This window comes from Drosophila ananassae, chromosome 3L (genome assembly GCF_017639315.1).
Source record: "Drosophila ananassae strain 14024-0371.13 chromosome 3L, ASM1763931v2, whole genome shotgun sequence".
In the NCBI taxonomy this organism is placed as follows: Eukaryota; Metazoa; Arthropoda; class Insecta; order Diptera; family Drosophilidae; genus Drosophila; species Drosophila ananassae.
Genome location: NC_057929.1, coordinates 17238779 through 17256245, shown reverse-complemented (window position 1 = coordinate 17256245; position 17467 = coordinate 17238779). Strand labels below are relative to the sequence as shown.

Sequence of the window (17467 nt, the reverse complement as noted above, 5' to 3'; positions counted from 1 at the left end):
TAGTTAGTTTCGTACTAAAAGTAAAACCAACTTGTAGTTGCTAGTCCCCAAAGTAGTGCTCGTTCCCCCCCGTAGTTGTAAAAAAAACTCTGGTGCTTGGATGTCTTTATTATTTTATGATTTTATAATTTTGGTTTATGTTTAATGCTTTTTATATTGCCTGCCAATGAAAACAATTCCGCTTTTTGCTTAAGTCTATCTGCCTTGCTTTAATCAACAAATGTGTTCTTTCAGCCAATTTTGTGTTTTAAATATTATATATATTTTGTGTTCCATTTATATCTATTGAAATATTATCTCTTAAAAATACAAAACAATATCTATGATATGAATCCTCTTTAGCGACCTGTAACGAGCTAAAAATCTAAGAAATGTGTCTTTTAAAAGTATTCTAATGGCTCTATTTTGCCCTCTCCCCTGGTGACTTCTACCAATATAGCAAGCAGTATTCGAGAAGTTCAACATGTGCGAGGAGAACGTCAACGACCTCCTCAAGTGGGTGACCACTGTGGAACAGAAAATCTCAAGTGTCGGCGGACCACGTGAAAAGATCGATGAGTTGCGCAACCAGATCAATGCTCTCAAGGTTGGTTATCCCTGGAAATCCATAAAGATTCTATTATTAACAAGATAACTCTTAATCCAACAGCAAATCAAGGACGAGATTGAATCCCAACAGCGACCTGTGGCCACTTGTCTGGAGCAGATCCGTCAAATCGTTCTTACTGGCGGCGATGTCTTGTCCGCCCCCGAGGTCACCACCCTGGAGAACTCCGGCCGGGAGCTGCGTTCTCGTGTGGATCGCGTCAACGACCGCACTGTTCGCCTGCTCCGCCGCCTCGAGGCTGGTCGGGATGAGCTGACCAAGCTGCGCAGCGAACTGGATGTCTTCTCCGACTGGCTGCAAGTGGCACGTCGCACCCTGGAGGACAAGGAGCGCTCTTTGTCCGATCTGACCCGTCTGCCCTCCCAGGCCGATTCGGTGAGGGAGTTCGTTAGCGATGTGATTGGACACCAGGCCGATCTTCGTTTCATCACGATGGCTGCCCAGAAGTTCGTGGACGAGAGCAAGGAGTTCCTGGCCATACTCAATGACTTCCGCACCTCGCTGCCAGAGCGTCTGCCCCATGTGGAGCCGTTGTCCAGTGCCGAGAGTCCCATCCGCCAGGAGGTCTCCTTGGTGTCGGCCCAGTACAAGGATCTGCTGAACCGTGTCAACGCTCTGCAGGATCGTGTTTCTGGGCTGGGCGGACGCCAGCGTGAGTACCAGGATGCCCTGGACAAGGCCAACGAGTGGCTGCGTAGTATCGCCCCTCGGGTATCGCGCATCATTGCCGAACCCATTGCCGGGGATCCCAAGGGCGTGCAGGACCAGATGAACGAGGCCAAGGCCTTGCACAATGAACTCCTCTCCAGCGGCCGTTTGGTGGACAATGCCCAGCAGGCTCTGGATAACTTGCTGCGCAGCCTGGGCGGCCAACTGAGCCCGATGGAAATCAACCAACTGGAACTGCCCATTGCCGACCTGAAGAACAACTACCAGCAGCTGCTGGATAATCTCGGCGAGCACTGCAAGAACCTGGACAAGACTCTGGTGCAGTCACAGGGCGTACAGGACGCCCTGGACAGTCTGGTCGGATGGGTCAACCAGGCCGAGGACAAGTTCAAGCTCAACCTCCGCCCGGCATCCCTGATCAAGGAGCGCCTGCAGGAGCAGATCCGCGAGCACAAGGTGCTGCTGGCCGATCTCCAGTCTCACCAGGCCAGCATCGACAGTGTCCAGATCTCGGCCAAGCATCTGCTGGCCAGTGCCTCGAACGCCCGCATCGCCAAGAAGGTGGAGTCGAACCTCAACGACGTCACCGGCAAGTTCGAGAAGCTCTACGAGAAGGCCAACAAGCGAGGCGAGTTCCTGGACGACGTCTACAACCGCCTTGGAAGGTACCTGGATGACATCAGCAACGTGGAGCAGCGCATGGCCAGTCTGCAGGAAGCCCTCGACAGCAGGGAGACCAGCCTGCTGTCCACCGAGGAGCTGGCCCGCCGCATGAACGACCTGTCGCGCGAAAAGGACCACCTGGCGCCGCAGTTCGAGGACTGTGTGCGCAACGGCAAGGATCTGATTGGTCTGCGCGACGTCACCGACACCGGAGTGCTGCGTGACCGCATCAAGGCCCTGGAGTCGCAGTGGCGCAACATCAACATCAGCATCGACGAGCGGGCCAAGCTCTCCAAGCAGAAGGCCGAGCAGCAGCTGGCCTACGAAGGACTCAAGGACCAGGTGCTCTCCTGGCTAGCTAGCACGGAGGCGCGCGTCAATGGACTGCCACCGGTGGCCATTGATCTGGACAGGATTAAGCAGCAGCACGATGAGTTGAAGCCCATTTGCAAGGACTACCGCGACTATGCCCCCACTATCGATAAGATCAACGATATTGGAGCCCAGTACGATGCTCTCATCCGTCCGGAGAGTCCGGCCAGGAAGAGGTCCACCTACAGCCCGATCAAGCGAGCTAGCCCGCTGCGCCGCATGTCCGGAGACGCCAGAAGCCCCAGCCCCACCAAGGGAGGCATCCTGTCGCCACTATCGACTGGTTCCAGTGGATTCGGTAGCCGCAGGTCCTCCCAGGACGGTTTCCAGCTGTCTGAGCTGTCTCCGGTACAGCAGCAGCTGAGCGAGATCAACAACCGGTACGGCCTGATCGGCGTCCGGCTGAACGACCGCCAGCACGAGCTGGACAACCTCAGCGAAGAGCTGCGCAAGCAGTACGACAACCTCAAGGGACTGGCCCAGTTCCTGGAGCGCATCCAGCGCCAGGTACCCAAGGAGTCCGTTTCCAACAAGGACGAGGCCGAGCGCTGCATCAAGCAGGCGCGCAAAATACTCGAGGACATGTACGAGAAGCAGAGCCTTCTGGACACCACCAAGGCCCAGATCAAGGACATCCTGCGTCGCAAGTCGGATGTTCCCGGAGCGGAGCAACTACGCCTGGAGAACGAGAACATCCAGGAGAAGTGGAAGAATCTCAACGACATTTGCAAGAACCGCATCGCCTTCTCCGAGAAGCTGCGCGACTTCCTCGACACCCACGGCAACCTGAAGAGCTGGCTGGACAGCAAGGAGCGCATGCTGACGGTGCTGGGACCCATCTCTTCGGATCCCCGTATGGTCCAGAGCCAGGTGCAACAGGTTCAGGTGCTCCGCGAGGAGTTCCGCACCCAACAACCGCAACTCAAGCACTTCCAAGAGCTGGGACACGATGTTGTTGACCACCTGGCCGGCACACCCGACGCCCAGGCTGTCGAAGTGAAGCTGAAGGACATCCTGGGCAAGTGGGAGGATCTGGTTGGCAAACTGGACGACCGGGCCAACAGTCTGGGTGGCGCTGCTGACAGTTCCAAGGAATTCGACGCGGCAGTCAACCGTTTGCGAGAGGCCCTCCAGAACATCAGCGACAATCTGGATGCCCTGCCCACGGATGGTGACCACCAGGAGAACTTGCGCAAGATCGAGAACCTGGAGCGCCAGCTGGAGGGTCAGCGTCCTTTGCTGGCCGACGTGGAACAGTCCGCCGCCACTTTGTGCAACATTCTGGGCGATCCCGCCTCTCGTGCGGATGTCAACTCCCGCGTGGCCGCCCTGGAGAAGCAGTATCTGGCTCTCCAGAAGAAACTGGACACCAAGAAGGCCGAGACAGAGGCCTCGCTACGCGATGGCCGCCACTTTGCCGAGAACTGCTCCAAGACTCTGGGCTGGCTGGGAGGAGAGCTCTCCAATCTCACCGACCGCCTGCTGGTTTCCGCGCACAAGCCCACCCTGCAGCACCAGATCGACACCCACGAACCCATCTACCGCGAGGTGATGGCTCGCGAGCACGAGGTCATCATGCTGATCAACAAGGGCAAGGATCTGTCCGACCGCCAGCAGGACCGTGGAGTGAAACGCGACCTGGACCGCATCCAGCAGCAGTGGGAGAAACTGCGCCGCGAGGCCGTCGACCGTCACACCAGGCTGCAAACCTGCATGGAGCATTGCAAGAAGTATTCCCAGACCTCGGAGCAGTTCCTCGCCTGGCTGCGCACCGCCGAGGACAAGCTGTCGGATCTGACACCCGGAGTTCTGTCCAAGGCCAAGCTGGAGACTCGTCTGCGCGACCTGCAGACCTTCCGCAGCGAAGTGTGGAAGCACTCGGGTGAGTTCGAGAACACCAAGGGCCTGGGTGAGACCTTCCTCACCAGCTGCGACATCGACAAGGAGCCCATCAAGGCGGAGCTGCAGGACATTCGCGACCGCTGGGAGCGCCTGAACAACGACCTGATTGCCCGCGCTCACGAGATTGAGAACTGCTCCCGCCGCTTGGGCGACTTCAATGATGAACTCCGCAACCTGGACCATTCTCTGGGTCGTTGCGAGGATCGCCTTGCTGCCCACGACGCTTTGGGTGGCGCTGCCAAGGATCCCAAGCTTCTGGAGCGTGTCAAGGCCATTCGCGAGGAGCTGACCAATCTCAGCAAGCCTCTGCAGTCCCTCAAGGCTCTGGCCAAGGACATCAGTGCCGAGGCGAGAGCCGCCGGCGGAGACGCCGACCACCTGACCAGCGAAGTCGATGGCCTGGCCGATCGCATGTCCGAGTTGCAGGGTCGCTTGGATGACCGTTGCGGAGAACTGCAATCCGCCGCCACTGCCGTCTCCCAGTTCAACGAACAAATGAAGAGCCTGGGCATCGACCTGAACGACCTGGAAACTGAGATCGAGAAGCTGTCGCCGCCGGCACGCGAAATCAAGATCGTGCAACAGCAGCTGGACGATGTGGGCAAGATTCAGCACAAGCTGGATCGCCTGGTGGGTCGCCTGGAGGATGCCGAGCGTGCCGCCGATGTCCTTGTAGATGCCGGATTCGCTGCGGACACCACTCAGACCCGCGAGCAGATCTCCACGCTGCGCAAGACTCTGGGACGCCTGGACAACCGGGTGCGCGACCACGAGGACAACCTGCAGGCCACTCTGAAGGCTCTCCGCGAGTTCTACGACAACCAGTCGACCACCCTGGACGACATTCAGGATGTCAGCGAGGAGTTCAAGCGCATGAAGCCTGTGGGCTCGGAACTGGATCAGATCCGCCGCCAGCAGGAGGACTTCCGCAACTTCAGGGAGCGCAAGGTGGAGCCGCTGGCCGTCAACGTGGACAAGGTCAACGTGGCCGGACGGGATCTGGTGCGATCCGCCGGCAGTGGTGTCTCCACCACGGCCATTGAGAAGGATCTGGAGAAGCTGAACGACCGCTGGAACGACCTGAAGGAGCGTATGAACGAGCGGGACCGCCGCCTGGATGTGGCTCTGCTGCAGTCTGGCAAGTTCCAGGAAGCTCTGGCCGGTCTCTCCAAGTGGCTCAGCGACACCGAGGAGATGGTGGCCAACCAGAAGCCGCCCAGCTCCGACTACAAGGTGGTGAAGGCCCAGTTGCAGGAACAGAAGTTCCTCAAGAAGATGCTCCTGGATCGCCAGAACTCGATGGGTTCTCTGGCCAATCTCGGCAAGGAGGTGGCCAACCACTGCGAGCCCGCCGAACGGGCCTCTATCGAGAAGCAACTGAACGACCTGATGAAGCGATTCGATGCCCTCACCGACGGAGCCGAGCAGCGTGAACTGGACCTGGAGGAGGCCATGGAGGTGGCCAAGCGATTCCACGACAAGATCAGCCCCCTGGAACTGTGGCTCGACAACACTGAGCGCGCGGTGAAGTCCATGGAACTCATTCCCACTGACGAGGAGAAGATCCAGCAGCGCATCCGCGAACACGATCGCCTGCACGACGAGATTCTGGGCAAGAAGCCCGACTTCACCGACCTCGCCGACGTGGCCGCCCAGCTGATGCACTTGGTCAGCGACGAGGAGGCCGTCAATCTTGGCGAGAAGGTTCGTGGTGTGACGGAACGGTACACGGGCCTGGTGGATGCCAGCGACAACATTGGAGCTCTGCTGTCCGAGTCCCGCCAGGGACTGCGTCACTTGGTCCTCAGCTACCAGGACCTGGTGGCCTGGATGGAGAGCATGGAGGCGGAGCTGAAACGCTTCAAGTCCGTGCCCGTCTACGCCGAGAAGCTGCTGGAGCAGATGGATCATCTGCTGGAGCTGAACGAGAACATTGCCGGCCATGCCTCCAATGTGGAGTCCACCGTGGAATCCGGTGCTGAGCTCATGAAGCACATTTCCAACGACGAGGCCATCCAGCTGAAGGATAAATTGGACTCCCTGCAGCGTCGCTACGGAGACCTGACCAACCGTGGTGGAGATCTGCTCAAGAGCGCCCAGAACGCTCTGCCTTTGGTGCAGCAGTTCCATGAAGCCCACAACCGTTTGGTCGAATGGATGCAGAGCGCCGAGGCCGCCTTGGCCCCGAGTGAGCCCCGCCAGTCGGATGTCCTCCGGCTGGAGGGTGAGCTGGCCGACATGCGTCCCATCCTGGATACCATCAATCTGATTGGACCCCAGCTGTGCCAGCTGTCGCCGGGAGAAGGTGCCGCCACCATCGAGAGCATCGTTACCCGGGACAACCGCCGCTTCGACTCCATTGTGGAGCAAATCCAGCGAAAGGCCGAGCGCCTGCATCTGAGCAACCAGCGCGCCAAGGAAGTCACTGGAGACATCGATGAACTGCTCGAATGGTTCCGCGAAATGGACACCACCCTGCGCGAGGCCGATCCCCCGGCCATGGAGCCCAAGCTGGTGCGTGCCCAGTTGCAGGAGCATCGCTCCATCAACGACGACATCTCCAGCCAGAAGGGACGCGTTCGCGACGTGACTGCCGCTTCCAAGAAGGTCCTGCGCGAGTCGCCGCAGAGTGAGAACACCGCTACCCTGCGCGAGAAGCTGGACGACCTCAAGGAGATTGTCGACACAGTGGCCCAACTGTGCAGCGAGCGTCTGGGCATCTTGGAGCAGGCTCTGCCCCTGTCCGAGCACTTTGCCGACTCCCACCAGGGACTGACAGCCTGGCTGGATGACATGGAGCAGCAGATATCGCGCCTCAGTATGCCTGCCCTTCGTCCGGATCAGATCACCCTGCAGCAGGACAAGAACGAGCGCCTCCTGCAATCGATTGCCGAGCACAAACCGCTCCTGGACAAGCTGAACAAGACGGGTGAGGCTCTGGGTGCTCTGGTGGCCGACGAGGACAGTGCCAAGATCAACGAGATTCTGGACACCGACAATGCCCGCTACGCCGCCCTCCGTTTGGAGTTGCGCGAACGCCAACAGGCCCTGGAGAGTGCTCTCCAGGAGTCCAGCCAGTTCTCCGACAAGCTGGAGGGCATGCTCCGTGCCCTGGCCAATACCGTGGATCAGGTGAACCAACTGGATCCTCTGTCGGCTCTGCCCCAGAAGATCCGCGAGCAGATCGAGGACAATGATGCGCTGATGGATGATCTGGACAAGCGACAGGATGCCTTCAGTGCCGTCCAAAGGGCGGCCAACGATGTCATTGCCAAGGCGGGCAACAAGTCCGATCCCGCCGTGCGCGACATCAAGGCCAAGCTGGAGAAGCTGAACAACCTGTGGAACGATGTGCAGAACGCCACCAAGAAGCGTGGCAGCTCATTGGACGACATCCTCAGTGTGGCCGAGCCCTTCTGGAAGCAGCTGAACAGCGTGATGAAGACCCTGAAGGATCTGGAGGAGACCCTCTCGTGCCAGGAGCCACCGGCGGCCCAGCCGCAGGACATCAAGAAGCAGCAGGTGGCCCTGCAGGAGATCCGTCACGAGATCGACCAGACCAAGCCCGAGGTGGAGCAGGTGCGTCGCCATGGCAGCAACCTGATGAACATGTGCGGCGAGCCCGACAAGCCGGAGGTCAAGAAGCACATCGAGGACCTGGACAATGCTTGGGACAACATCACCGCCCTGTACGCCAAGCGCGAGGAGAACCTCATCGATGCCATGGAGAAGGCCATGGAGTTCCACGAGACTCTGCAGAACCTGCTGAAGTTCCTCACCAAGGCCGAGGACAAGTTCGCCCACCTGGGCGCCGTTGGCTCGGACATTGATGCCGTCAAGCGGCAGATTGAACAGTTGAAGTCCTTCAAGGATGAAGTCGATCCGCACATGGTTGAAGTAGAAGCATTAAACAGGTATGTCTGTCCTATAATCCTCCCTAAGATCTATTATATATCCGACTTTCTAAATCCAATCAATTCCGTTTCCGCGTGGGTCGTGTCTTCCATCTCAACTCGTGAATTGGCAGAGGTCTCCAAAGGCAAGATGGTTCCAAAAAAGTTAAATTTGTTAAACCGATTCGTTGTTGTTATTGTTGTGATATTGAATATTGTTAAGTGCCTGTTGCCTGCTGCTGTTCCAGTGGGATTTCTCTCGGAGATCTCCCCCAAGCTGAAAGCTGAGCCAGCATGTTCTCTTTGTTTCCTTCGGTTGCCACAGTTCTCGAACCGGTTGCATGCCCCACTCTTTTTGCCAAAAAATTATTATTATTTTCGCTTGCTGTTAGCACTTGTTCCTTGGAATTGGACTTCTTTATCCTTCTTGGCTAACATTGTTTTGGATAATCTTACAGACAAGCTGTGGAACTGACGGAACGCACTTCACCCGAGCAGGCGGCATCTATCCGGGAGCCCCTGTCGGTGGTCAACCGCCGCTGGGAGGCCCTACTCCGTGGCATGGTCGAGAGGCAGAAGCAGCTGGAGCACGCCCTGCTCCACTTGGGTCAATTCCAGCACGCCCTCAACGAACTGCTGGTCTGGATCAACAAGACCGATGGAACTCTGGATCAGTTGAAACCAGTAAGTTTTTATAAACAGACCAGAACTATACTACTACTACTGGATACTAACTAATCTCTTAATATAGATCCCTGGAGATCCCCAACTGCTGGAGGTCGAGCTGGCCAAGCTCAAGGTTTTGGCCAACGACATCCAGGCCCATCAGAATTCCGTGGATACTCTCAACGACGCCGGCAGGCAGCTGATTGAAACCGAGAAGGGTTCCCTCGAGGCCTCCACCACACAGGAGAAGCTGCGCAAGCTCAACAACGAGTGGAAGCAGTTGCTCCAGAAGGCCAGCGATCGCCAGCACGAACTGGAAGAGGCGCTGCGCGAGGCTCACGGTTACATAGCCGAGGTCCAGGATATTCTGGGCTGGTTGGGCGACGTGGATGCCGTTATTGGAGCCAGCAAGCCAGTGGGTGGTCTGCCCGAAACAGCCACCGAGCAGCTGGAGCGCTTCATGGAAGTGTACAACGAGCTGGAGGAGAACAGGCCCAAGGTGGAGACCATTCAGGCCCAGGGCCAGGAGTACATCAAGCGCCAGAACCAAATGAAGGTCTCGTCCAGCAATCTGCAGCACACGCTGCGAACGCTGAAGCAGCGCTGGGATGCTGTGGTTTCCCGGGCCTCCGACAAGAAGATCAAGCTGGAGATTGCCCTCAAGGAAGCCACCGAGTTCCACGACACCCTGCAGGCCTTCGTGGAGTGGCTGACCCAAGCCGAGAAGTTGCTGTCCAATGCAGAGCCCGTGTCCCGGGTGTTGGAGACCATCCAGGCCCAAATGGAGGAGCACAAGGTGCTGCAGAAGGATGTGAGCACACATCGCGAGGCCATGCTGTTGCTGGACAAGAAGGGCACGCACCTGAAGTACTTCAGCCAGAAGCAGGACGTGATCCTCATCAAGAACCTGCTCGTCTCCGTCCAGCATCGCTGGGAGCGAGTGGTGAGCAAGGCCGCGGAACGCACCCGTGCTCTGGACCATGGCTACAAAGAGGCCCGCGAGTTCAACGACGCCTGGAGCGGCATGATGCAGTACCTGCAGGAAACCGAGCAGGTTCTGGATCAGATCATCGAGGAGGCCACCGCCTCCAAGGAGCCGCAGAAGATCAAGAAGTACATTGGCAAGCTGAAGGAAACTCACCGCCAGCTGGGCGCCAAGCAGTCCGTCTACGACGGCACCATGCGCACCGGCAAGAACCTGATGGAGCGTGCTCCGAAGGGCGATCGCCCGGTTCTGGACAAGATGCTGCTGGAGCTGAAGGAGCAATGGACGCGTGTCTGGTCAAAGAGCATCGAGCGCCAGCGCAAGCTGGAGGAGGCTCTGCTGCTGTCCGGCCAGTTCAGCGATGCTCTGGGTGAGCTGCTCGACTGGCTGAAGAAGGCCAAGAGCCGTCTGAACGAGAACGGGCCGGTGCACGGCGACCTGGAGACGGTCCAGGGACTCTGCGAGCACCACAAACACATCGAGCAGGATCTGCAGAAGCGCGCTGCCCAAATGCAGGGCGTCCTGAAGACGGGTCGCGACCTGGAACGTTCGGGCAACAACCCGGAGGTCGGTCGCCAGCTGGATGAGATGCAGTCCATTTGGGAGGAGGTCAAGAATGCCGTCGCCAAGCGCGGCGATCGCCTCCAGGTGGCTCTGGTCGATGCCGAGAAGCTGAATGCCCGCGTCCAGGCCCTGTTCGACTGGTTGGATCATGCCGAGCACAAGCTGCGCTACGCCAAGAACGCCCCCGACGATGAGAAGGTGTCGCGCGAAATGATGGACATCCACATGGAGTTCATGAAGGATCTGCGGGTCCGCGAGCGCGAGAAGACCGAGACCTTCGAATATGCCGAGGATATTATCGGCAAGGCCTATCCGGACGCCATTCCCATCATCAAGAACTGGCTGTCGATTATCCAACAGCGCTGGGAGGAAGTGCGCCAGTGGGCCATTAACCGTGAGTCCAAGCTGGAGCAGCACTTGCAGTCGCTCAAGGATCTGGACGATACCATTGAGGAGCTGCTAGCCTGGCTCAGCGGACTCGAGGGCACTCTGTTGAGTAAGTTTTTCTGCCTTAAAGTGCTTGGATTAGTTATAATAAACCTCTTTTTTTTAGACCTCAAGCACGAGCGCCTGCCGGATGAGATTCCACCGGTGGAGAAGCTGATCGAGGACCACAAGGAGTTCATGGAGAACACCGCTCGTCGCCAGAACGAGGTGGACCGCGCCTGCAAGCCACGCCAACTGCCCCCAGGAGCCCGCAAGCCATCCCGTAGCGGCAAGACACCAGTGTAAGTGGAAGCTTCAAGCCAGAACGAAGCTCTACTGTATATTTCTTTTGTGTATTTTGATTTTGTATATTTATTTTTGCCATTTTCTTTTTTATATACTTTCTGTTGTATCCACCACCTTATTGCTACAATATTCCAAAAAACCAAAAATACCAATATACCCTGCAACGTATTGCACACCTACTTTCTCTGCCTATCCAAAAAACTCCACACAACCAATCAACGAATCCCACCAGTCGTGGCTCCAGTCACGATCTGCGCGAGACGTCACCCGACGGCACTCTGAGGCGTCAAAGGTTTGGCCGCAACTTTATACTCTCTCTCTCTCTCATCCCGCCGCCCCATTGTGGCGACTGTGCTTACACTCACTCCACTCGAATGGATTGTCTAACATTTGATCCTCCCGCCCGAAAAACAAACCCATGATACCCCCCCGTAGCGCTAAAATCTGTAGCAGCTAACCCACAAATCACATCGATCCTGCACTCTCGAACCTTGCTTAATCATTGCTGCTAAAAACTGTTTGCTTTTCGTACGAATTTTTGAAAAATTTTTAACTAAAACTATGTTTTCTCTCAACAGCTTCAAGGGATCTCGGGATCAAGGACTCAACGCCCGCAAGGGAAGGTAAGTTGCGGATCCTAAAGGATCTCAAATCTCAAGAATAGATAGATTCCGCATGTACTTCGAAATTCTCAAATCGAAACTCTTTTGTTTTCAACTTTTTCAAACTACTTTTTGGAAATGCTGCGTCTACAACTATTCAAATGAAATTTAAATAAATTATTATATATTATCTGTTTATTATATATGTATATATATATTTTGTGTATTGCGTATTTTGTTCGTTACTTTACCATTTTGTTTTGTCTCTTTTTGAATCTACTTTCATCTTGTCTACACTCCGCTACTACGTAAACGTTGCTCATACCGCTCGAATATCAAAAACTATATGCATTTTGCCGCTTTATTTGCCACTCTCTGTAAAATATAAACAATATACAAACCGCATCTCTGAGCAGTCGTGTCACACCCACTCGAGACACGCCCGACAGAGATCGCCTGCCGCATTACGGCCCCAGGTTCTCGCCAAGGTAAGTCCTAGACCAGAACACACTACTCCCATCATCATCATCTCCAAAGCTGTGCATGTCCAAAAGTTTTGTCCGTAGTTTGGATAGTTTACTCTTAGTATTTGAGACACTTTATAACTCTTTGTTTCTGATCCTTAGCACTGCTGGACCCGAACTGGAATTCCGTTCGCCTCGCGCCAAGCTTCTGTGGACCAAGTGGCGCGATGTCTGGATGCTCTCATGGGAGCGTCAGCGCCTGCTCTACGATCATCTCCTGTATCTGAAGGATGTGGAGCGTGCTCGCAACTTCAGCTGGGATGATTGGCGCAAACGCGTAAGTATCTCATAACTAAAAATTCTGAATATCTAAACTTATTTCTTACAATCCCCTTATAGTTCCTGAAGTACATGAACCACAAGAAGTCTCGTCTCACGGACCTCTTCCGCAAAATGGACAAGGACAACAATGGCATGATTCCACGCGATGTCTTCATCGATGGCATTCTCAACACGAGTAAGATTTTATTGATTTTTCTGGTTTATAAAAACTAACTCTATTGTATCTCTCAGAATTCGACACTTCTGGCTTGGAAATGAAGGCCGTGGCCGATCTATTCGATCGCAATGGCGAGGGTCTCATTGACTGGCAGGAGTTCATTGCCGCCCTGCGTCCTGACTGGCAGGAGCGCAAACCTGCCACCGACTCGGATAAGATTCATGACGAAGTCAAGCGCCTGGTTATGCTCTGCACCTGCCGACAGAAGTTCCGAGTGTTCCAAGTGGGCGAAGGCAAATACAGAGTAAGATTATACAATAATAATAATATTTCTTTGAAAAATATAATAATAAAATAACCCATCTAGTTTGGAGACTCCCAGAAACTGCGCCTGGTCCGCATCCTTCGCAGCACTGTCATGGTGCGTGTGGGCGGCGGCTGGGTAGCCCTGGACGAATTCCTGCAGAAGAACGATCCTTGCCGCGGTAAGTCAATCCATTTAATCTGATTCTATAAACCAGACACCATACTTATTTAGTTGTGTTGCGTACACACACAAAAAAAACACATTTTCGAAATATGTTGGACTTCTTCCATTCCATTACCAAAGTACCAAGTCACATTATTACATTATCCATGCATATTAAAACAATATATACTATATATAGTGTAATCTTGTAGTCCACATCTTAAGAATTCCATTCCACCCAAGCTCATGCATTTTGTCTATATACCCAGAGATGCTGTGCATCGTTCGATCATCTCATTCAAAAATAAACGCATTCATATCACACCTAGGTACAGTTGTGCTTAACAACTAATTACTCTATAATGCTAAATATTAATAATACCAAACGGATATGGTCATTTAACCAAAAACCAACAAACAACCAGCCAACCAACAATAAACTACTGTGCCTAAAATAGATCCCCGGAAAATAAAACGAGATACCTTAAACCAGTTTTGACCTTTAATTCAACCTCATTATTAATTCTGGTCCAAAAGCTAGCTGCCTAATTAACAGAGCGCATAATATTTTTTTTTTAATTACCATTCAGCCAGAGCCTCATAAAATAACCATAAAAAAAAAATAAGAAATCAACAGCGGAACCCAATGAACCCCAGGACCCGAACTTGGTCAGGGGTTTGCCATTTGCTCTACTCATTCTCATTTTCGTCGCTTCGTTTATCTAACTGCGTAACAATTAGTTGATATTTGTCCATAAAAACACACACACACATACGCCAAAAGCCCACCAAAAAAAGAATCCTTCCTCTCCTGTACCTACTGTACCTCTTTAATTAGTGATCTGTAGTATTAACCAGGTTGTTGCAACAAGAGCCTAGTGGTAGTAAGAACAACTAGTACTTGTATTAACTAATTTGGCTATTTAGCATGCTTTTTTGTTAACCTAACCTTTCTTTTAACATCCTGCTTTATTTGTGTAACAGAGTAGCAGCCACTGTTAACTGACACTGTTAACTAACAGCGGCCTGCTGACTGTACTTCCTCCTCATGTCACACACTCTTTTATGTTTGAAGCTCCACAAATTTCGTTGTACGTTGTCCTCTATTTGCAAAATTTGGAATTAAAAACTTTTGTTATTAATTTGTGTTATTGTTTTTTCGTTTTTTACTAATCAAACTTTATGTTTTTCCCCCTTTTTCTTTTTTTCAAAAATGGTTTCCTTTTATAATCCGAATATTGAATGAAAATGTTGACAAAATCGATCCCGAATATTATACATAATCTGTGTATAATCTGCGCTTGCGCTGCCCGCTCGCCACGCCCACGCCCACGCCCACGACCACGCCCACGCCCGATATGCACCCGCCTGTGCCCACAAAAAAAAAAAAAAAAAAAACCAAAAACAATACACCAAATACTAAACCAAAAAAAACAACACAAAAAAAACTGATACAAAAACTGTGACAAATACTTTGCGGTAACAAATACTTTTGTTGTTATTGTTGTTGTTTATATGTTCGCCCTACAACCAAACAAAAAATACAAACAAAAAACATTGCATAAAATGGTCAATGTTGTATGTTGTGTGTTGTATATGCATTGGGGCATATACCATTGCATACTTGCAACCACCTGCAAAACGCTGCCACAAATACAATATGCCACAAAAATGTTACTCGGGAGCAGCCAAGGGACGCACTAACATTGAGCTACGCGAGCAATTCATATTGGCCGATGGCGTCTCCCAGAGCATGGCCGCATTCACGCCCAGACGTTCCACGCCCAATGCAGCAGCCACTGCCTCCTCCTCACCCAATGCCCAGAATGGCGGCAGCTCCAACTTGCCGCCATACATGAGTGGACAGGGTCCCATCATCAAGGTAAATCAAACAGCCAATCTCAAGGGAAATCAAAAATAAAACAGGACTCCCCAAAATAATCATTCTTGACAGTTTGGTGGAAATAATATTGCAATTTTACCATCTTGGAGTTTAAAAAACTATTCAAAATTAAATCCAAACACATCCTATTTTCAAAAAATTAAAATTCAATATTTTTCCAAACCACCAACTTGAACAAGAAATCATCAAGAAGGAGTTATAATATAAGCGTGTATCATCAAATTATTACTCCACTCCTGACTCCCACATCCCATCTATCCATCCATTCCACCCATCCCATCCAAAAGATCCTCCAAGAGCACGAGGTAAGCTCTCCTTATGTACCATATTATATATTTTTTTATGGGTTTGTTGTGTGTGTTGTTGACAAAAAAAAAAAATAATGAATAGCTCTTGCTGCTGCGCCGCCGACTCTTTATTTTTCCAAGTATTTGCATGAGAACCGATGTTATTTGATGTATTATTATGAGTGCCATTTTTTAGTTATTGCTAGAGTAAAGTACACCCCACACAGTGATTTTGTTGAGCGATTTTTTTGAAGCGATTAGGCCAGGTTAGGTTGTTGTCCACGGCTTAAATGATCATATACCGTTTGCCACAAATTGCGAGAATATCAAATGTCCATTGTTGGTTAAACGTATCGAAATTAATCCCCTTAGCTGACGAGCACTTGGCCGAGCTAATGCCAATCTTTGAAAAGATCCGTGCTCAAGACCAGGTTCCATGCGCCTTTCCCATTCACATGGGCGCCGGCGGTACGGTATTCGTCCGTTGCAATACCAGCCGCTCGGTCCCACTGAGTCCACATGTGCTGCATTGTCATCCAACAACACACTGGGTAAGTCTAACAGAACGACAAAAAAATTGAACAGACGGAGAAGTGCCCCAGGAGCAGGAGTATATCATCCAAATTGGTTGCATTTTCAGGGGTTACCATGGGTCTTTTAATTACAAATAACTTGGTTAACAATGTCTTTATTTTTATTCTTAAAATAATAAAGGTTCGCGAGCGTTCGGTACGCTCTATTCCCATGTCAAGACCATCGCGCTCGTCGCTCTCGGCCAGCACTCCGGACTCTCTGAGCGACAACGAGGGCAGCCACGGAGGACCCTCGGGCCGGTACACGCCCCGCAAGGTCACCTACACGAGCACGCGCACAGGCCTCACGCCAGGAGGCTCTCGTGCCGGCTCCAAGCCCAACTCGCGCCCGCTCAGCAGACAAGGATCGAAGCCACCGTCGCGACAAGGCTCCACTCTATCGCTGGATAGCACAGGTGAGTTAATCATAATAAAATAAATAATAAATTTAATTAAATTAATATAATTATTATCATTTAGACGACCATACACCCTCACGCATTCCACAACGCAAACCGTCAACGGCCAGCACCACTAGTGGAACCACACCGCGTCCGGCTCGTCTTTCGGTGACCAGCACCACGCCGGGTAGTCGCCTCAATGGCACCAGCACCATCACCCGCAAGACCGCCTCCGGCTCAGCCAGTCCGGCACCCACAAGGTAGGTTTTTGGGTTACAGATAGTCTTCATCAGAGAGGAGGAGAGAAGAAAGAAACGGGGGTCTATTTAAAAATACAAAAAAATTTATGAAAAATCTTAATAATTTATTAATTTTTATTTTCCACACCATGTTTTCGGTTTACCGCATTAATAACTGATCAACACCAACTCACACAACCAAACAACATCATGAAACGCTAACTTACAACAAACAATATGTATTGGCATTTGAAAACATTTTGAAATTTGCTTGAACGCAACTAAAAAAAAAATGCAACTAATCTTGTGCCTGAAATCCCTCCCAAAAAATAAATAAAAATAAATAGCAATGGAGGCATGAGTAGATCATCCAGTATACCAGCACTAACAGGCTTCGGCTTCAAACCAATTAGGTAATACCTCTACCAATCCACGAGTTGGTTGGAAAACACTAAACATAATATTACATACATACATAAGAGTAGGCTAGAGTTAAGATCCTGAGTAGGCAGGGCGGTTATGGTTTAATCTTTATGCTAACTATTGTATACTTACTACCCTCCCATTACCAAAAAGCCGGCCATCACGGATACCGATTAAGATACCCTCATTCGATTCCAAGTCAACATCGCCCACCAGCTCGACTACGAATCCAACCAGCTTGGGGTAAAGTTGATAAGCAATCAGCCACAGACATTAACTAGTCAATATCCAACACTCAGTCTATAGCAAGTAATTATGATTTATAAACGTCTAATGTTATAATTTGTTCCCTTGTTTGAAAAGAACCCTTCCTAGCATGTAATTCTGTGATCCGTGCATGTCCATGCATCTGTCCATGAAACCAAATTTTTGAAAAGAAACAAGCAACATAATGCTTTCGACTAATCCCTAAGTTTGATAATCAGATTATAATACAATTATTTATGTTATTTTTACCACGTTATATGATTGTTCTTGCCGTTCATCCCAAGAAGA

The 17467-nt window shown here is 51.8% G+C and overlaps 1 protein-coding gene across 50 annotated transcripts in view; it reads left to right on the top strand.

Moving 5' to 3' along the window:
- LOC6494021 (dystonin) overlaps window positions 1–17467 on the top strand; it is a 76943-nt gene that overhangs the window by 58199 nt on the left and 1277 nt on the right. For 20 of the 50 annotated variants that reach the window (XM_032450999.2, XM_014907095.3, XM_014907090.3 and 17 more), the window contains 17 exons: window positions 440–586; window positions 650–8127; window positions 8241–8252; window positions 8565–8790; window positions 8858–10817; window positions 10875–11049; window positions 11286–11345; window positions 11632–11676; window positions 12072–12143; window positions 12282–12456; window positions 12519–12636; window positions 12693–12922; window positions 12986–13103; window positions 14776–14969; window positions 15992–16265; window positions 16330–16510; window positions 17066–17155. In XM_032450999.2, the coding sequence (XP_032306890.1) occupies window positions 440–586; window positions 650–8127; window positions 8241–8252; window positions 8565–8790; window positions 8858–10817; window positions 10875–11049; window positions 11286–11345; window positions 11632–11676; window positions 12072–12143; window positions 12282–12456; window positions 12519–12636; window positions 12693–12922; window positions 12986–13103; window positions 14776–14969; window positions 15992–16265; window positions 16330–16510; window positions 17066–17155 (11555 nt within the window). Of the gene's footprint in view, window positions 1–439; window positions 587–649; window positions 8128–8240; window positions 8253–8564; window positions 8791–8857; window positions 10818–10874; window positions 11050–11285; window positions 11346–11631; window positions 11677–12071; window positions 12144–12281; window positions 12457–12518; window positions 12637–12692; window positions 12923–12985; window positions 13104–14775; window positions 14970–15649; window positions 15829–15991; window positions 16266–16329; window positions 16511–16836; window positions 16903–17065; window positions 17156–17467 lie in introns of all 50 variants that reach the window. The other 30 variants (XM_032451003.2, XM_032451001.2, XM_032450992.2 and 27 more) reach the window with 14 other exon arrangements.